This window comes from Maniola hyperantus, chromosome 5 (genome assembly GCF_902806685.2).
Source record: "Maniola hyperantus chromosome 5, iAphHyp1.2, whole genome shotgun sequence".
Taxonomy (NCBI): Eukaryota; Metazoa; Arthropoda; class Insecta; order Lepidoptera; family Nymphalidae; genus Maniola; species Maniola hyperantus.
In genome coordinates, this window is record NC_048540.1 from 8,841,956 (window position 1) to 8,861,835 (window position 19,880).

At 36.1% G+C, this 19,880-nt stretch overlaps 1 protein-coding gene across 12 annotated transcripts in view; it reads right to left on the minus strand.

The window, feature by feature from the left end:
• Nucleotides 1-19,077, minus strand: part of LOC117982543 (gastrin/cholecystokinin type B receptor-like) — a 28,528-nt gene extending 9,451 nt beyond the window's left edge. For 8 of the 12 annotated variants that reach the window (XM_069498529.1, XM_069498524.1, XM_069498521.1 and 5 more), the window contains exons 1-4: nucleotides 18,740-19,077; nucleotides 6,812-7,092; nucleotides 5,611-5,824; nucleotides 1,098-1,236 (exon numbers count right to left, since the gene is read on the minus strand). In XM_069498529.1, coding sequence (XP_069354630.1) covers nucleotides 1,098-1,236; nucleotides 5,611-5,824; nucleotides 6,812-6,857 — 399 coding nt within the window. In that variant the 5' untranslated portion in view covers nucleotides 6,858-7,092; nucleotides 18,740-19,077. Of the gene's footprint in view, nucleotides 1-1,097; nucleotides 1,237-5,610; nucleotides 5,825-6,811; nucleotides 8,997-18,739 lie in introns of those variants that run through there. The other 4 variants (XM_069498525.1, XM_069498532.1, XM_069498522.1 and 1 more) reach the window with 3 other exon arrangements.
• Between the last annotated feature and the right edge of the window lie 803 nt (nucleotides 19,078-19,880).

Genomic DNA, 19,880 nt, shown 5'->3' on the forward strand with positions numbered 1-19,880 from the left:
TTTTTAAAAAAATACGTAAATATTTTCATTTTAGCGTTTAAACTACCGTGAGTGAATCAAAACCGCGGCGCGTGCGCGAACGGACTTCCTTGAAAAAGGACCCCGGATGGGTTCGAAACTAGTCGGGCTAGCGTCGACTAAACGCGTGAGTACAGCCGGGACAGATATTATTTAGAAATATTTTCATGTTACAATAAGTTGCTAATTTATTTAAGTAATGCATGTTAAAAAGCAGTGACAGCCTAGTGGTTAAGACGCCGGCCATCCGATTCGTGGGGTCCATAGTTCGAACTCGAGCACGCATGTCTAACTTTTCGGAGTTGTGTCACTTGCTTTCGATGAAGGAAAACATCGTGAGGAAACCTGCATGCCTGAGAGTTCTCCATAATGTTTTCAAACGTGTGTGAAGTCTGCTTATCCGCACCTAGCCAGCGTGATGGACAGTAGCCAAACACTTCTGAGAGGTTACCTGTGCTCAATTTAGTGAGTTGACGATGTGTTGATGATGTTAATGATATTGCATAATTATGCAAAAATATGCTTCAAATATGCATCATCATCATCATCATCATCAACCAATAGACGTCCACTGCTGGACATAGGTCTCTTGTAGGGACTTCCACATGCCACGGAATTCTAATTCAAATATGCATTTTTTCATAATATGCAATATTGCATTGCAATATTTTCACAATTTTCTTGGGCAAATAAATATTTTTGTCCCTTATTAAGTACGTAATTGAAATTTTTCTCTAAAGCTGGCAGGTACGACTACACCCTGGCTTCGGTCCAGTAAAATAATTGCCTTGTAGAATTACATATCATATGTGCAACATGCAGGAAATTTTTATGACAGGCTTACATTCCAGACTTTCCAGAAATTCGTCCCTCTGATTAAACAGAGATGCGCACTTGTGCGAATTTGTAAGATTATACTTACTTAAAGAAATTATGTATTGAAGTGTGTCATACTGCAGCGTGCGACGGCAGTTGCGTGTGACTGCAGAACTGCGCCTCTTTCTCGTTATTACCTCATTTAATAAATCTGTCCTTATGTGAACAAAGGATATTATGGGCGTTCATAACAATGTACTCACAAGTAATAGAAACGCAGTTTCCACTAGTGAACACTTGTACACAGGCTGACATCGGAATACTGCGATACCGAGTGGAAGCAATATTGCTGCACGTGCGCAGTCCACAACCGCCTGGTGGAAGAGTAGACCGTGTGACCACCTGTCAAACAAAGGAATTAAACTTTTAACTAGTGGTGAACTACGGGTTCTAGGGAAATATATTGCAAATAAGCTTTAATAACTAATTTAAAAACATGACTGCCTACTAAGATTATTCAATTTTTTTCAATAAAATTATTAGTTGTCACTTGGGATGATGTAAGAATTCCAACGATACCCTAAACATCCAAATCTGTTGAGGCATTTAGAACTCACTTGGACATACATGAACCCTAAGAACATAAAACATCTTTTTTTGGACAGTCATGTAAAAGCTGTCGGAAAAACTTTAATAATGTGTCACACAAAATAATCCACGTGTCTGACTCCAGTGCTGGTCTTAGGAAGCCAAACTAAGGCTAAATCCTGTGGCTAAATCTAATAGCGTCTGTGTTTTGGGTACCATACTATTTGTATGGAATACTTACCTTAAACAATATTTATTCCAGGTTTTTATTTATTCCTGTAGTTATTTATGAAACTTTAAAAGCATTGATATATATATTACTTCATAAGGACAGGGCCATTGAATCAAAATGGCACCGATTCATTGGTGCTTTAGCACCAATGCAACCTCAGTGTCGTCTGAATTTCAAACAGGTCGTTCATTAGTATCTAAGAGGTGGCGTTGATTTATTTGGTTCCAAAACCGTGAAAAGTTTTGTTCGCTTGGGCATATCTTGTCATTTATATCGATGATTAAAAGCATCATATACCTATAATACCTATGTTTTGAATTTTTTCATATTCTCTCACTTATTCAAAGATTGTATTCATTCATGGGACATGATGGTACGTCTCACGTAGCAAACTTAAATTATATCTCACCCTCGAAATGTACGCAAATATTCAGTATTAGGGACGTGCTTGCTAGCTTCGGGGTAATAAATCTATGTTTATATTACAGTATAGTACAGTTTATAGTAAAGATAACAAGTATTTTATTGTTAGTCTAATAAATTACATTTAAGAATATAATATAATATAGGTATAAGCAGATATTTGAAAAGGGCATATTAGCTCGTATAAATACATAACGACACGACTTGAAAATTTGGTCTATAAAATTTGTGTAAGCACCTATACCTGTTTGTTATTTAGTAGTAGAAACAACTTTGTTATGTTCAACACCAGATAGATATCAAATTTTGGTGCAGATTTTGCTTCTATTCTGGGCCACAATCTTGGACTCTTATTCAAAGGTTATCTTTAGCATCCCCACATTAAAAAAAGCGACACCTATACCTACCCATATACCGAACCTTGACACACTTTTGTATTACTATTTCAAGATGTAAAATGAACCGCGATCTACGATTACAACCTTGTGCAATGTGCGAAGGTACATTTTTTAAAACTTTTCTCATGCTACAAGTTTTTTTAAAAGCTCTGCATTTGATAAAACTTTCACAGTCCATTAATTGATTTTTTATTTGTTTACGTACAGAAACATCCAAGCAAATGTAATTTTTTATTCTTTGTCATAGTGTTAAGTAATAAAGATGTTTATATAAATAAATAAACAAATTAATGGAAAGCGATTCGTCCCGGTGTTATGCAGAATTTTCCGATTCTGATTAGGTACTTTTGACAAATTAAACTTATAATATCTCTTTGATTATTACAAGGATTATTACCTATTATTGAAGTATAAAAAATGATATCTTTATTATATTTCTGTATTATATTTGCTTGAAATGGTAAGTAAATATGTTCTGATTTTGTATTTGTCTTTTATTAATTTTGCGAAGTTTTAATTAAGTTAAATAATATTAAGTATGTTACAAAAGTGAAACATTTGATTCCTTGACCTTGTTTCCATTGAAAGAATAGGTAGGTATTCGTCTACAACATTGTTGCTTGCGCAGGGTGCCAAGGTGCATTTTTATAAAATTTTCTCATGCTTGTTGTTTAGAAATATTTGAAGCTAAGGTGTAAGAAAGCACAATTCGCTTTCTAGGATTTTATGCTCATATAAGCTTTTGGATATTTTATTATAAGTAAACTAGCTTATGCCCGCTACTTCGTCCGCGTGGACTACACAAATTTTAAACCCCTATTTTACACCCTTAGGTTTGATCTAACTATGAGATTTTAACATGAGCTTAATAAAATATGTCATACTGTTAACTGCAAAAATATTAACTACAAAACTTCTTTATAGACATTTCAAAACTGACAGACTTTCATACAAACTTCAAACCCCTATTTTACCCCTTTAGGGGTTGAATTTTAAAAAATCCTTTCTTAGCGGACGCCTACGTTATAATAGCTATCTGCATGCTGAATTTCAGTGTGATCCGTCCAGTAGTTTGAGCTGTGCGTTGATAGATCAGTCAGTCAGTCAGTCAGTCAGTCAGTCAGTCAGTCACATTTTCCTTTTATATATATATAGATGCATATTTTACCATACAGAAAGGTGAAAACACTCAAAAGAAGAACGAAGAGAAAAAAGTAATTGTCCTATTTTGTAAAGAAATAACTAGATATTCCTAATTAATATTGAATAGATTTTCCTTTTCACTTGTGTGTTTAAAAACTTAACCTTTCATATAGGAAGAAAATAATACCTATATACCAAGGTATATTGTATAAAAGACCTTATGGGACTTAATGTGTTAACGTTTTATAACGTTGTTAACGTCGCAGTCATTGCCTATTTTGTATAGAAACAGTGGTGCTTGTTTTATTTTGATTAAAATCATTACAATTGTTATCATAGAAATCAACGTTAAAAAAAAAGAAACAGCTACTTTTAATGCAACCACCCAATATTACCTATGCTCATTGCCCAGTCTTGTACTTTTTAACTGCTGTTACTTTTACTGCAAGATAATAATATATTTGTTGCGATTTCGATGATTGTTCGTGGTTTATGAAGGGCGTTTTCCCTCAATGTCTCGGAAAGCTCGTTAAGCCACTGTCGTTCCCCGTTATCGTTCTTAATATAATAACTTTTGATGATAACAATCGTTAGCCACAGCTGGTATGGAATTGCTTTGGCTTTCAGTACTGCCTGTATTCTTTATTATTGCGTTTCAGAAGTATGGTGGTAATCACTCATGGATACCCATTGGCTACTATTGACTGAGCGACTACAGCAAATGAGTCTCTGAAGCAAGCTAGCTTTGAAGACTAGCTGGGTTTTATCCAAAGGTTTGGTTAGTTTCGGCATCCAAATCGAAGCATTTCATGACTGTCACAGAGAAGCTTGAGTTTTTTTCTTTAAACGCAATTATGGCTGCTAGAGAGCCTAGATGCTCAAGCGATGATAACTATAACAGTAGCAACAGTTATCATCGCTATAGAAATAATTTTTATTATTAAGAAAATTATAGAATGGTCAGAGAAACTATTAAATTGCAACCAACTTATGTTTCTGAGTAAGTACATTTTGAATCTATTGATTTTTATCTGTAGGAAATACTGGACTTTCTATACGAAATAGCGTTCTGGCTACACTGATTGGGTTCTGATAGGATTATGCCATAATCCTACTGCACTATACTGACTACAGCGCTAGGACACAGTTAAAAACTTTCCTCGCTTTCGTTCGTTAAAGAGATAATACTCCCCATGTACATACATGGTAATATTATCTCTTTAACGATTCTGATTCATGAATTAAGAACATAATATATCTCAAGAAAATATAAGTAGGTTTGAAGCAAGAATGTTGAAAATAACCGCGCTTTCCAAGTTTTATATTTCAAGCTGCTATTCTTTATAGTGCGGGTCAGACGGGTGAAACTGGAAAATAGCTAGACTTTAGAATATAATGCCACTATGCAAAATTCGGCTGCGACATTTTCACTATTATTTTTTATTTTAGAAACTTCTAATTTTTTTCTTAGGGATGACAGAGGAACTTTGTTACAAAAAAATCTCCTCAATCATTTACATGGTAGAGTGGTCGTAGTTATGAATTCTCCTTCACGGCTACTCTTGCACTCTTCCTCCAGGGATTTCTGTTGGTGGCTTTCCGTGCACACAGTCATACAGAGACAGGCATGTTTGTTGGCTGCTGCAGAACGGATTAAGTCCCACATAGTTGGGGAGCGACCACGTGGACGTGTGCCCTCCACTCGTCCTTGTAAGTACCACTATTTTACAAAAATATTACATTTCAATAAAAGTGGGTACACAATAATATCCCTTTAATATAGAGGAATTAATTAAGAGGAGAATTAACTCCTATATATACCTATATGCCACCCGAAATATAGAAGAGTTAATTCCCTTTGCGAAAAGGATTGTCCTGTGGCACCAGTGTACGATTGAGAACGCGAACTTTTTGTCCGCCTGACCAATTTTTTTGGCCCTATGAGTGTGTTTGAGCTCTTAACTGGGACAACACTAACAGCAAAAGGCTTACCTTCTCAACTGTTTCTTGCTCAGTATGACGGCCATGAGCGCGATGTTCGCCGATATTCCAAGTCCAGATAGCGCCAATAACGCGGCGGCGCTCGCAGCTCCCCCCGGTGGACACAGCCTGGTGTTGTTGACGACGGAGGAGTTAGTTGCTCCCGCCGAACCAAAGCGCAAGTTGGCTCCAATCATAGCCACAGCTGATCCCGCTGTCAAAGTACCTAAATAATATCATATTTCACCCAAAGATATATATCGAAGGATGAGCCCTTAGCCTAGGTACTCAACCTTCCGACATTAGTTGCACTAGGTCACACACTATCTACCTTTTTTATTGTTTTGTCATAAAACTATCAATCCTTGCAAATTTCTAAAGCATAATAATAGTACCAGAAATACTAAAAAGCTAAAGGAGATACAGATATTATTTCAAGCGTAAAGTCAAAATATTGGGTAATTTTTGGCCTATCTATTGATAGGTACAGATCTCAAGCTTCACCCAAGATTATGTTTCAAATATTTTTTTATTAATCTCTCTTTTAGCTTAAGTTAGTAACTATGATGCGCATTGTTATTTGAAAGCTCACGTCCTATTGATACAGGCTTTAGACTTGATGTACAAGACTCCCTAATTACATTCTAAAGGAAAGAGCCTTAAATTCAATTAAAGAATTTAAGTTCCCGTGTAATTTTCCGGCAACACTTGCGCAGCGTCTTATTAAAGGCTTCAAGAGCTTGCTCTTATCGTTAAGAAAATAGAATAAGAAAACACTAAAAGGTACTTTTTAAACTTCTTTGACGTTGTATCTACAAGCACTTTCTGGATATAATTGTATTATACTATAGTGTGTAATATTTAATTAAATTAAAGTAGCCGAACAGCTAAACCTAGCAGTCCAGAGGGGAAATAGCGCCAGCGTCGTAGCGGATGATATATGTTTCTGTAAATATACCTACGAGTAAATACCTAGATTTTCAAAATCAAATAAATTAATGTGTCAATTAAAACTATTGTAATGTAGCAATGAGCTCGTGATCCAGGACATATTCGAAATTTTTCGGGCATATTACTTACCTACTGAAAAAACCGTCAGTAAACAGTAAACAGTAATCGTGTTCAATTTAATTTATTTGTATCATGTATGTCATTTAACATAAACAAAATTTATAAACTCATTTAATTTATAGTACTTTATTTGTATATTTACCTGCCGACATCTTGGAGCTTCTCAGTTCCGATATCAATGACACCATGAGTTAATACGCAGCTTCGTATCGGTAAAGCAACCAGTCAGCACTATCTTCTCCCCCCCGCCAGCCCATTGCATTTTCAAGCAAATTAAGTTATTTTTTATCGACATTACACTGTTACAATATCTTAAGCACTGCACTTTATACTTAGACTTTCAGTCACGGGTAGTTAAATTGTAAAGCATCGTCATTGGTTTCATCGCTGATTTTTAATATTTTATTTGATGTGTGAAATGAACTTAAAAATAAAGTTGAAAATCTATACTTATAATAAAACTGTAACTGGACGATTTCTGTGCATTATACAGGGTTACAGGAAAATAGGAGACGATCCCGTTAAGGAGTTATAGTACAGGACATTAGCTACCCTAGCATTAACGACCCCTAAAGTGCTTATGCAATCAGTTAAACTGTTCGGCTGTGAAAGACATTCGCATTTATAATATTAATAAAGTATGGTTTATTAGGTATCCTATAATTGACATATTGATACTGACATGCTGATAAAAACAATTGAGTCTACATAAATAAATTTATTTTAATTCTATTTCATTCTAAATTAGTTAAACCTATTTCATTATAAATTGAATTTCTGAAGAGAATATTATGAGTTTTACTGTATGGAGTAAAGCTTCTTTGGTGTTATATTTAGTACCAGTTGTTGTATTAGGCATATTTATGCATGAATAATTACTACTATCGGGGACCGTCGTTTATCTCACAGTTCGCCAACTCCTATTACAGTGATTAACTGTTTGTAATTAATGCACACAAAAATCCATTTTGAAAACTTTACCGCATGTTTTCTGAGCCATGGAATAATACTAAAATGAGTGTCGATGTCGTTATACAATGTTAGAGGGTGATTTGAAAGCCCTTGGATGGAAATGAACGGGATCCCAAAAGAGAATAATCACCAAACTGCATTAGGATATGGCCCTTGAGAGAAAGCATTCGTATCAAAGGAAGTGTACACCTAGGCTTACTTCCCTTAGAGTGAAACTTTTTAAAACTCAGCGATATGAGTTTGGTAAAAGATAAGCAATGATATTGATGTATAGATTTTAATCCGTACTAATGTTGTAAATGCAAATTGTGTCTGTCTGTATGTAACGTTTTCATTGCTCAACCGCTGAAACAATTTTGGCAAAATTTGGCGCTCAGATATCTTGTATCTTAAAGATGGTTTTAAAGTAATTATATCCCGGAAAATAAAAGATTTTCATATAATTTGCCTAATTAAAAACATAAATCCAATGAAGATTAGATTGGCATAGGTGGTAGCTGCGTATCAGCTCCGTCCACGTTGGTAACCAATTTTTCGTAACCAGCTACGAAATTAGATTTGTACTTTGTCTTTTCGTAGTTCTGGTTATTAATCAAGAATATTTTATCCGGGTTTGTAACGGAACAAGATTAGAATTAAGTCATGTCGTAGTAACCAGAATCTTATATTCCGGTACGAACCCCTGATAAATTATTCTTGATAACTCTAACCAGTTACGAAACAACGTAATTTTATTCTTATTCCGTTATGAACCCTGATAAAATATTCTTCATCAATAACCAATTACGAAAAGCTGAAATATTAATCTTATTTCGTAGCTGTTTACGATGTGGACGGAACCGCTGTATCTTACAAGTATTTTGTGTCCTATTATCGTAGAGTGTACCGCTGTATTAATCGAAGAGTTTAAAGCTAAGTTTAATATCTTGGGTTTATAATATCAGCCTATGTGCCAATATCAGACATTTTGAGTACCTACGTAAAACAGAACCTCTTTGTAAGCGGCGAGCTTTAAATCACAATACGCAACGGAGGTTTTACGATACCTCGTATTGGCAATAACTCGTGCCTAACGGCGTGAAAAACGTCAAATCGTAAAAAGCATCTTTGGTTTAGTTTGGTAAAATGTGTCTTTCATTTAAAAGAAGGAAAAGAAAAAGAAAGAACTCTTTGTTTCCTTTTCTTGTTACAACTCCATCTATCCAAAAAAAATCGATTTAGGTGAATTGAATTATGTTATACAATCAAAGTTATGGTGGTATTATTTGAGACCCTCGCTAACTATATGGACCTCATAAGATAGCTCAAAGTCACTCGGCGGGCAATGGTGAGAGCTATGCTTGGAGTTTCTCTACGTGATCTATGTCTGCTGTAAAGTAAATGTTGTAGTAATCTGAACTCAAACTTGCACACTCGTTTATATTCTAGCGACAAAACTATTCCGACTACACAGTAGCTTCTTGTTGCTCGCCAACTGTACTAGTTTTTAGCTCAAACCATCTTTCAATAATCGTTGATGGTCTAACGATGCCTTAGTCTATTTTTATTGAGTACTAGCTGATGCCCACGACTTCGTACGCGTGGAATTAGGTTTTCAAAAATCCCGTGGGAACTCTTTGATTTTCCGGGATAAAAAGTAGCCTATGTCACTCTCCAGGTCTTTATCTATACCCATGCAAAAAATCACGTCAATCCGTTGCACCGTTGCGACGTGATTGAAGGACAAACCAACAAACCAACAAACCAATAAACCAACAAACCAACAAACAAACACACTTTCGCATTTATAATAAGGGTACTGATAACAAATCGTCAACAAGCACAGATCGGTTATTTGTATTTGATTGCGATAAGCACGTAAAACAGGACGTGTCAACAAGAGCGGACATTAAATCAAAATACCCCGAGCGCCCACCTCCTTACGATGGAGGATTTACGATACCTTCTATCACCAATAACTCTTGCGGTAAAGACGAAGATAACCTTAAATCGTTCGTAGAATGATCTTTGGTTAAGTACGTATTTAAAAATGTTATCGGCTTATTTAGACTTAGTAAAGCTACCGTAAGGAATTTCACCCTCACCACCTGGGTGTCTGGTGCACTTCGACCACAGCTTCGACCGTCCGCTGTGCCAGATCCTTCTTTCCACGCACGTGCAAACTGTGGAAACAACTCCCATACATTCCTAAAAGGCCGGCAACGCATCGGTGGTTCCTCTGGTGCTGCAAATGTTCATGGGAGGTTTTACGATACCTCGTATTGGCAATAACTCGTGCCTAACGGCGTGAAAAACATCAAATCGTAAAAAGCATCTTTGGTTTAGTTTGGTAAAATGTGTCTTTCATTTAAAAGAAGGAAAAGAAAAAGAAAGAACTCTTTGTTTCCTTTTCTTGTTACAACTCCATCTATCCAAAAAAAATCGATTTAGGTGAATTGAATTATGTTATACAATCAAAGTTATGGTGGTATTATTTGAGACCCTCGCTAACTATATGGACCTCATAAGATAGCTCAAAGTCACTCGGCGGGCAATGGTGAGAGCTATGCTTGGAGTTTCTCTACGTGATCTATGTCTGCTGTAAAGTAAATGTTGTAGTAATCTGAACTCAAACTTGCACACTCGTTTATATTCTAGCGACAAAACTATTCCGACTACACAGTAGCTTCTTGTTGCTCGCCAACTGTACTAGTTTTTAGCTCAAACCATCTTTCAATAATCGTTGGTGGTCTAACGATGCCTTAGTCTATTTTTATTGAGTACTAGCTGATGCCCACGACTTCGTACGCGTGGAATTAGGTTTTCAAAAATCCCGTGGGAACTCTTTGATTTTCCGGGATAAAAAGTAGCCTATGTCACTCTCCAGGTCTTTATCTATACCCATGCAAAAAATCACGTCAATCCGTTGCACCGTTGCGACGTGATTGAAGGACAAACCAACAAACCAACAAACCAATAAACCAACAAACCAACAAACAAACACACTTTCGCATTTATAATAAGGGTACTGATAACAAATCGTTAACAAGCACAGATCGGTTATTTGTATTTGATTGCGATAAGCACGTAAAACAGGACGTGTCAACAAGAGCGGACATTAAATCAAAATACCCCGAGCGCCCACCTCCTTACGATGGAGGATTTACGATACCTTCTATCACCAATAACTCTTGCGGTAAAGACGAAGATAACCTTAAATCGTTCGTAGAATGATCTTTGGTTAAGTACAGTTCAGGTTTCGGCATACCTCGAAATGCATCAGGTTTTGCCGGAGTTACAGTCGGGCTTTAGGGCAGGCCGTGGTACTGTAACGGCCCTTTTAGACGTTACTGATAATATTCTCGTGGCACAGGACACTGGGTTGTGCACCTTGTTGGTGCTCCTTGATTTCTCTCGAGCCTTTGACAGCATCAATATTGCACTCTTGTTATCAAAGTTATCCTATTACGGTTTCAGTATTGATGCTGTCAAATGGTTTGACAGTTATCTATCTAACCGGACTCAGTTTGTAGAGGTAGTTCACGATAATGGAAGGAAGCACAGCTCGGCGACTGCTTTAGTTCCCCGAGGTGTTCCTCAAGGATCCGTGTTGGGACCATTGCTTTTTATATTGTATTGTGCTGATATAATTCAGCAAGTTAAAAACTGTAAATACCACCTTTATGCTGATGACTTACAGCTCTATTTTTCTTTTAAACCTCAAGAGTTTCAAGCTGCTGTAAGCCTTGTTAACGATGATCTTCATCGTATTTCAGAATGGTCAAAATGTAATTCTCTCGTATTAAATCCAACGAAATCTAAGTATATTCTGTTCGGCACTAAACAGCAGTTAAATAAAGTTGTTACGCAAGGTGACGATATAAATATAAGTGGCAATGCTTTGGAGCGTGTCTACCTAGCGCGTAATTTGGGTTTGCTAATGGACCCCGACCTGAGGTATGAAGAGCATGTAGCGGAGAAGGTTCGCAATTGCTTCTATCGACTGAAGACAATTTACAAAGTCCGTCATTATCTCTCACAGGAACTGCGTATTCAGTTGGTGGAAGCGTTGGTTCTTTCAAAACTAAATTACGCAGATATTGTGTATGGACCCCGGCTATTATGTAGGACGAAACGGCTCATTCAACGGGTGCAGAATGCGTGTGCACGTTTCTGCTTTGATATTCCTCCGCGAAATCATGTCACTCCTTTTTTGAATAATCACAGATTACTTAAAATGAGATCGCGGAGGAAACTGCATCTCGCTGGCTTACTTTTTGGAGTAATTAGGCTGGGTAAGCCGTTTTACCTTGCTAATAAGCTAGTCTGGGTCGCCGATGGTGAATCGGATCGTCTGAGAAGCTGTCGTAATCGGCTCCGGGTTCCAATTCATCGTACTGCCGCTTTTAGAGGATCCTTTACGTACTCCGCAACTAAGTGCTGGAATAATATTCCTCCACCAATCAGAGACTCAAAAACTATTTCTACTTTTAAATTAAAACTAAAAAAATACCTTTTAGATAAGCAAGTGGAATTCCAGGATCATGTGGCGGAGTTCTCATTTCTGTAGTTTCATGTATACAAGTATTATGTGTATATATTTATATATGTGTATATGTATGTATATATAGCTGTGTTTTATATATTATATACAAACTTAACCTGGTGTTAACATTTATATTAAGATATAATATTTATATACCTATAATATAATTATGTATGTGTGCTTAGTCTTTGTTTTAGTAATAACTAGTATAGTTACAGTCTGTGTTAGTATAGTCATTAATAAGTATAGTTGTTAGTTAGTGATTTTTTATTTTATTAATTTTTTATGTATCCGTGTGTTTCATTAGTTTAGTTATCATTAGTTTATAATCCGTGGCGTCACCCGGTTCAGGGTACCAGCTGAAAATCAGCGCTGTATGTCCTTGTGCAACAAGGCATACAGCATAATGCTGAGCTGGGACCCTTTTTTCGGGTTGTGCCACACAATATAACAGTTTGTTCCGGCGCTTCTTTTGCTTGTTCTCAGGTGGAAGAAGAGCCGGAACAACCAGCTCTTAGCTTTAAGTTGTGATGTGTGGCATAATTTGTATTAATAAACGTCTTTTCTTTCTTTCTTTCTTTCTTTCTATTTAAAAATGTTATCGGCTTATTTAGACTTAGTAAAGCTACCGTAAGGAATTTCACCCTCACCACCTGGGTGTCTGGTGCACTTCGACCACAGCTTCGACCGTCCGCTGTGCCAGATCCTTCTTTCCACGCACGTGCAAACTGTGGAAACAACTCCCATAAATTCCTAAAAGGCCGGCAACGCATCGGTGGTTCCTCTGGTGCTGCAAATGTTCATGGGCGGCGGTAATCACTTAACATCAGGTGACCCGCCTGCTCGTTTGCTCGCTATCCCTATTTAAAAAAAAGCAAGCCTGGTTTGCTATAGGGATAACAATAAAGGGTACATCGCGAATATAAGCGACATTTGCATAAAAAGTTTAAATTTCACTTGAAATCCTTCGAAAATATGCTGCAAAATAAAATCCAATTTAAAGTCCTTAAAATAAATTGAACGAAAATTATTTATCCTGATTACTGAGTCGAATTTCATAATGAAGGACTCCAGCCTCAACTCCAAGTTATAAGTTCCGTATGAAATATTCGATCTTACCTGTTCATAATGAAATTTAAATGGGATTATGACAAGGGTAGCCCTTTTTAAACTTTGTTAAGCCACTGGGGAATATTTGATACCATTATAATTATAGGACCTGGAGCTGTTTAGCTAGTTATGATTTGAATCAGCCTTTGTTAGTCCAAGATATTTAGGTTAAACATTAACCTTCAATATGTAGGGTTAATTAAATTTTTCTTACAAAAAATCTAACACATCTCAGTTGATCCTTTTTAAGTAGCTCATTAGAGTTTAAGTAACATACAACGCTAGAGCCTTCCTCCAGACAACTAAAAAAACAGGACGTTTTGCAACAATGCAACTTTTTCCACCAAAAATGATCCGTTTTTATTTTTTGGCAAGAAAAGTTTTATATATCCTGACGTACGACATGATTGCAAAATAAACGTACAGTTATTGCGGCTTTTGTTCTTAATAAAACGGGTTTTCTGACGCATTCGGTCATTTCAGTGGAACTTACAACTCGAAGCGAATTGTATTTGGCTTTTTCATATAATATGTACCTACTAGCATTTTGCAAAATTGTAAGCAATGTTTATGTATATGCGTAAGCCGTAAACCATGAATATCGTATCTGCATCAGTGTTTCAATTAAATAAACGTTTATAAACCACATCTACATTTATCGTGCTAATTGGAGAGGGCACTGTGCTGTATTGGCACTCCCAATAGTTATTTAAGAAGAATTGAATTAAAACCTTAGCCTAAAAATTTCTTAATACTCCAAAACATTTTTATGCATAATAATGCATAAAAATGTTTTCGACGTTTTACGTTATGTGTATTATTATGCAGGTAGGTAATTTTAAAGCCGTTACAGACATAATATGTAGGCTTTGTACCCACAAATGAAAGTTCTCGGCTATTGTCGAGATAAAACTTTTCATATAAAAAAGGATGCTTTATTTTAACAAAAGGATAGGACAGGACAATACGGCATAGCGTTGTTTGAAGTCTCAGTTGCTCTACGGTAGCTTATCTAGATCAGTATCTGAAAAGTTTTTTTCGAAACAGTTCAACTATCTTTAGAATCTTTTGAATAGCTAAACGTGTAGAAGGGAATTTATATCTTTAAGGTAGTAGGGTCAAAGCCGTTAAAGTCACCCGTTGCATAATTTTATTATTGTCATACGTAATTATAAAACAATAATTTTCGCGAATCTGGAAATGTTAGTCATGTTTAAATATGTTCAATCATATCATAATCCTATCTTCTATCTAAGTTACTAACTGATACTCGCGACTTCGTTCGTGGTATTAGGTTCTTAAAATCCCGTGGGAACTTCTTAATTTTCCGGGATCAAAAGTAGCCTATGCCTATGTCACTCTCCAGGTCTTTAACTTTATCCACGCAATAAATCCCGTCTATGCGTTGCTCCGTTTTGGCATGATTAAAAGACAAACATACTTTCGCATTTATAATATGGGTCATGATAATACTAAGTGGTAAAGTTTGTACAGTTGTTGCTGGCACTTCGTCAAGGTTTCTGACGTTGTACCATCAACGTATATGTTATGCCGGTCGTATTGCAACACATTCCGGGTATTTGAATGAAATCAAATTGCGATAAGGTTTGTATGGACGAACAATTTCAGTTTTCACGAATCCTAAACTCTCATAAACTAGATACATGCGTAGATAAAAGTGCTAAATTACAACCGCTCTAGATTTCCTAATCTTCCTCGTTAATAAACTTTGTGGTGATATATCATTACGATTTATCGCAAGCACAAGACATTTACCCGCCTTATCTACGAAAATCTGTCTCTTATAGAGTGATGTATTGGGGTCTTATTTGTACAATTATCGAACTTTCATCATTTAGGTAAAAGAAATAAAATCGCATAGTCCGAGATCCCACACATGATATTCCCACCCATAAATGTTATTCAAACGAAATGAAGTTCATTCTAAATAATATCTGTCCCGGCTGTACTCACGTGTGTAGTCGACGTTAGCCCGACTAGTTTCGAGTTAGTCCTTTTTCTGCGAACGGACTCCCTTGAAAAAGGACCCCGTATGGGTTCGAAACTAGTCGGGCTAACGTCGACTACACACGTGAGTACAGCCAGGACAGATATTATTTAGAATGGAAATCACTCACGGTAGTTTAAATGCTGAAATGAAGTTCTCCTGGGGGTACCAGACAGGTAACCTCCTAGTGTGCCTAAGTGTTGCGAGTCCCTTTTGGATACGTCTGGGGAGAAGAGCAGCGCATGGGCTGGTGTACCTAGGTAACATCGTTGACAATACTTACTCTTCATGGGATATTGTTAGCCATGGCTAATTGACCTGGTAGGAGGGGGATGTTCGTTCACGCGTCCCTCTGAGCACACGCAGAGGGCGCAGAGGCACCCATTGAGAAGTATCCTTACAGAAATACATACATTTTAATCTGGCTGTCTATCATTTGGCCGCAAGGGATTTAATTATAATTGGCATGATTTATTGACAATTGTTCTAATCTTTTATGTGAATAAAGTCGTTTGGTATGGTAGCCATCCGTAGTCCGGTGATTCTTAGCACCCCCTGCCCTGCCGTGACCGCGATTGCTACCGTAATCGGGAATAGCAGGGCTGCCGGGAACTGTGGGGGAATTGGGAACTGGGATTGGATTTATGTGAATAATTTAATGATACAAACTTTGAAAAAAAAATCTTCGGTTAAGATTTGACAGCGCTATTATATGAAGTAACATCGACAAAAATTTCATTCCCAATTCCGAACGAACCCTATTGTTTTCGGGGTTAAAACTATCTTATAACCCGTATCAGCTGTTACCCGTATTAGTGTACTAAGTTTCGCCTAGGCAGATGTACAAAACTTAAAAATATGTTTAATATAAGAATTTTTTTTGGCTCTAAATCGATAATAAGTAATGCTATCTACGATTAAAACTTTCAAAATATACCTACTCGTATTTAATGTACAGACGTTGTCAGTTTCATTATAAGAATAGATTGTAAAAAAGCAATGTACTTACTTAAACAATTTAAAGCATCAGCGAGATTTCTAAAGCAGTGGGATCTTGGATTAACAATAAGTACCTAGTCGATAGACCCGTGAAGATAGAGCTAAACGATCAGACGTCAGATAAAAGTTGTCTCACGCCACTAATGGTAGTTCCAATTGCCTGTCACATCTCCAATGTTCAGAAATGAAATGGTTTCTCAAATTGAGAAAACTCGAAAGATAAATCCGGAGTATTTCTTCCTAGACACTTGTTCGACGATTAGCGAGAAACAAGTTGGGCTAAAAACTAGAAACGAATTGGCAAGCAATGAGAATAATGAGTGCGCAAGATTGACGGGCGATTACTTGCACTGGTCGCCGAGACATACATTCAGTATGTCTCGGCGACCGTCGTTATTACCTATTTTGAATAAAACATTTGATTAGATTTGATTAGGTATCTTTATTCTTTATCTTTTTTACTGACAAGAAATCAATTTTCTTGTGTGAGAAAATAGTCGATAGCTAGTCGCTTCCTCGTCGACGGTGGGACTAGTGTCTCAATTTTATTGTTTGCTTTTAATTGAAAAAGATTCAAAATAAATCGGCTTTAAAAAATGTCTAGCGTTTGATTACTTGGAAATTTTCATTTGATAATTGGTATCAATTACTTTGATGTCACTCAACAAGACATTCCGAATTCAGTGATAAATTACATGAGGAATATCTAACAATTCAGAAAATCTCTTAAATAAGAGATTTTCTGAATTGTTAGATAGATATTTGTCTGTTTTTAATCCCTATCGTGAAAAGGTAAGTATGATGCCTGTATCGTGATATCTGTCTGAATGTCTATGACATCGTAACTCTTAAGCGGAATGGCTGATTCCAATGCATTTTTATTCGAAGGCAGGTTTTAACCAAGATGGCTTTTGCTATTTTTTAATGAAAATCTGTCCATTCGATAAAAAGTTATCAGATTTTGGACCTACAAAAGGATTTTTTTATTTCCACTTATCCGACCGACTCTTCAATTTTTCTCCTAAATTAAGTAAATTCGATGATATAAAAAACATAGTAAACTTGTTTTGGTGCTACTGCCATTACTGTTTGCTGACTACCAAGCCCTCGGCAACTTACAGCAGATACCTATATTTGTATGATTTTGTGCAACAATTGTTCCTTAGATCTGGTGGGTTAGCCCAACTAACTTTGGAGGTCTGCGTTTGCTTTTTTTGTTTCCTCCGAGTCTCGGCAAGCACACTATGCCGTCGTGTCGGTCTCGGTTATTATCACTACATTTTTTAAATAATAACAGTATAACCTAAAAATCGAAATCTCGTTCTCTTAGTTGAGTTGTATGCGGCCGATCTGGGAACCCACCACATTATTATCCCAGAAACTTCATATCACTGTATGATTAATGGAAAAAGGTCACAACCCCCAACAATTAAGAATACGATGCAGAGAGAGAGAGAAGTTAGTGCATGTGTCGAATAGTGGAGAGACGGGAAACATAGGAAAAACATGTTAAATATGTTAAAATTGATGCATAGGTATTGAATTTAAACATTTAACTTCAAAATTTGCATCTTCCGAATTAGTAATGAACATTGTAACAAGAAACGGCAAGAATTTTCCTTCTATTCATGATCAGCATCGATGCCGTGGATTCTTTGCTGAATAAAACATAAGTACTTATGAATGAAAAGTTCAGTTTTTCACTTTTTGAGATGGAATAAAACCGGTCTGTGTTAAAATATGAGTATGTAGATTGGGGTTTATTTTATTACTAGATGATGCCCGCAACTTCGTCCGCGTGGATTTAGGTTTTTAAAATCCCATCTCTTTGATTTTCCGGGATAAAAAGTAGCCTATGTCCTTTCCCGGGATGCAAGCTATCTTTGTACCAAATTTCGTCAAAATCAGTTGAACGGGTGGGCCATGAAAAGCTAGCAGACAGTCAGATAGACAGACACACTTTCGCATTTATAATATAAAGTATGGATTGAAAAATGCAGGCTTTATTTTACTTCAACACCTACCTACCTACATACTATATGAATAATCAAAGTTATATAGAGGATTTAAATAATATCTTACTGGTGTTTACTTTCTAATAGCTTCAATACAGAACAAGTGTGTTTACTTCTAAACACTAAATATACATAAAATTATTACTTTGAGATTAATTTCTGAAATAAATCAAATATTATTGTATATCGTAAATCATAAAATTATATTTGTTGTACTCCACATTTAATATAAACAGGTTATATGATTTAAATAGTTCATAGTAGGTTATATGCAGTAAATACTATTATACAAGGTATAATAGTAAGGTAAGGTTGTACAAGGTAGGTTGTACTACATAAATTATTACATCAATCTGTGGTTATATACAATAATAATTTGAATAAAATATTAAGTGACTTAACACTAGACTAAAAGTAATCGAAACTCGTTCTTCACGTTACCTTAAATTCTCCTATCGTAAAAATAAATTAACCAAACATTCGTTAAAGCAATCGAACAGTCCAGCGTATATTGCAAAAATTAATTCAATCAAAATTAATCCCCAATCATTTATTTTATCAAAAAATTCACGCCATTCCAATATTATTAATAAATAGTCCGAAACAAACGAGGAATGCACAACAGTAATTAATGAAAAAAAAGATGTTTTTTATTTGTGAGTTGTTAAGTTGAGGCTACGAACAGTAAAAATAAAATCACTTTGGAATGAGAAAAAAATATCGTGCGCGGTTGCCGTTTACGTCGATGACGTACACAGATTACGAGCGAGCACATCCGAGGTTGGGCGGATACTGACGATTCTGGCATTCAGCCTCTGCAGGAGCCTGCGTCACTGGACCTACACCTTGCGGGACCCTATTAATTACGCCGCGTCATTGAGACCGGCTTGGTGTCAAATTCCTTCCAATGGAGTTTATGTTTTGGGTTTGATGGAACAAATTATAAACGATGTAGGGAAATGATTTATTAGAAAATTCTATCAAATACCTACCTTATGTTGCTTGCAATTTTACTTTACAGTTTCGTACACAATTAAGTACAGCGAAATTATTGTTTGAATATGTAAATGTACCGTTGTTCAGTATGTCACAAGTATTTAAATTACAGACTTTTCTAGATTTGTTTCGTGTACTAACATAGCTTTTAAGCGAATATTGTTCAAACACTATGTTGGCAAAGGCCTGAAACAAACAAGATTTATTTTTATTATTATTTTATAGTCAAATTTAGTTTTCAGCGTTTTCATTGCTAACAAGTAGGTACCTAATAGTAACAAAAAGCACTCACAAACTAACACGTGGCTTTATATTAAAACTACAAACAAATATTAAATACCAATTGACCATTTTATCTATTAAACAAAGACTGATAAACTAAATGATTTATAAAACCCAACAGGCAATTAATTCTGCGTAGTGCATCTACGCCGTAGGCATAGCTACGAGGGTTGGCTATCTATCAACGACTCTGAGTAATATACCCCGAGACAGAACACTATCAAAAAAGATACGAGTCTTGAACATGATCTCGAGGCGCTTTACAAGTATACGAATCCGACACGACAGCGATGTCCTGTATTAA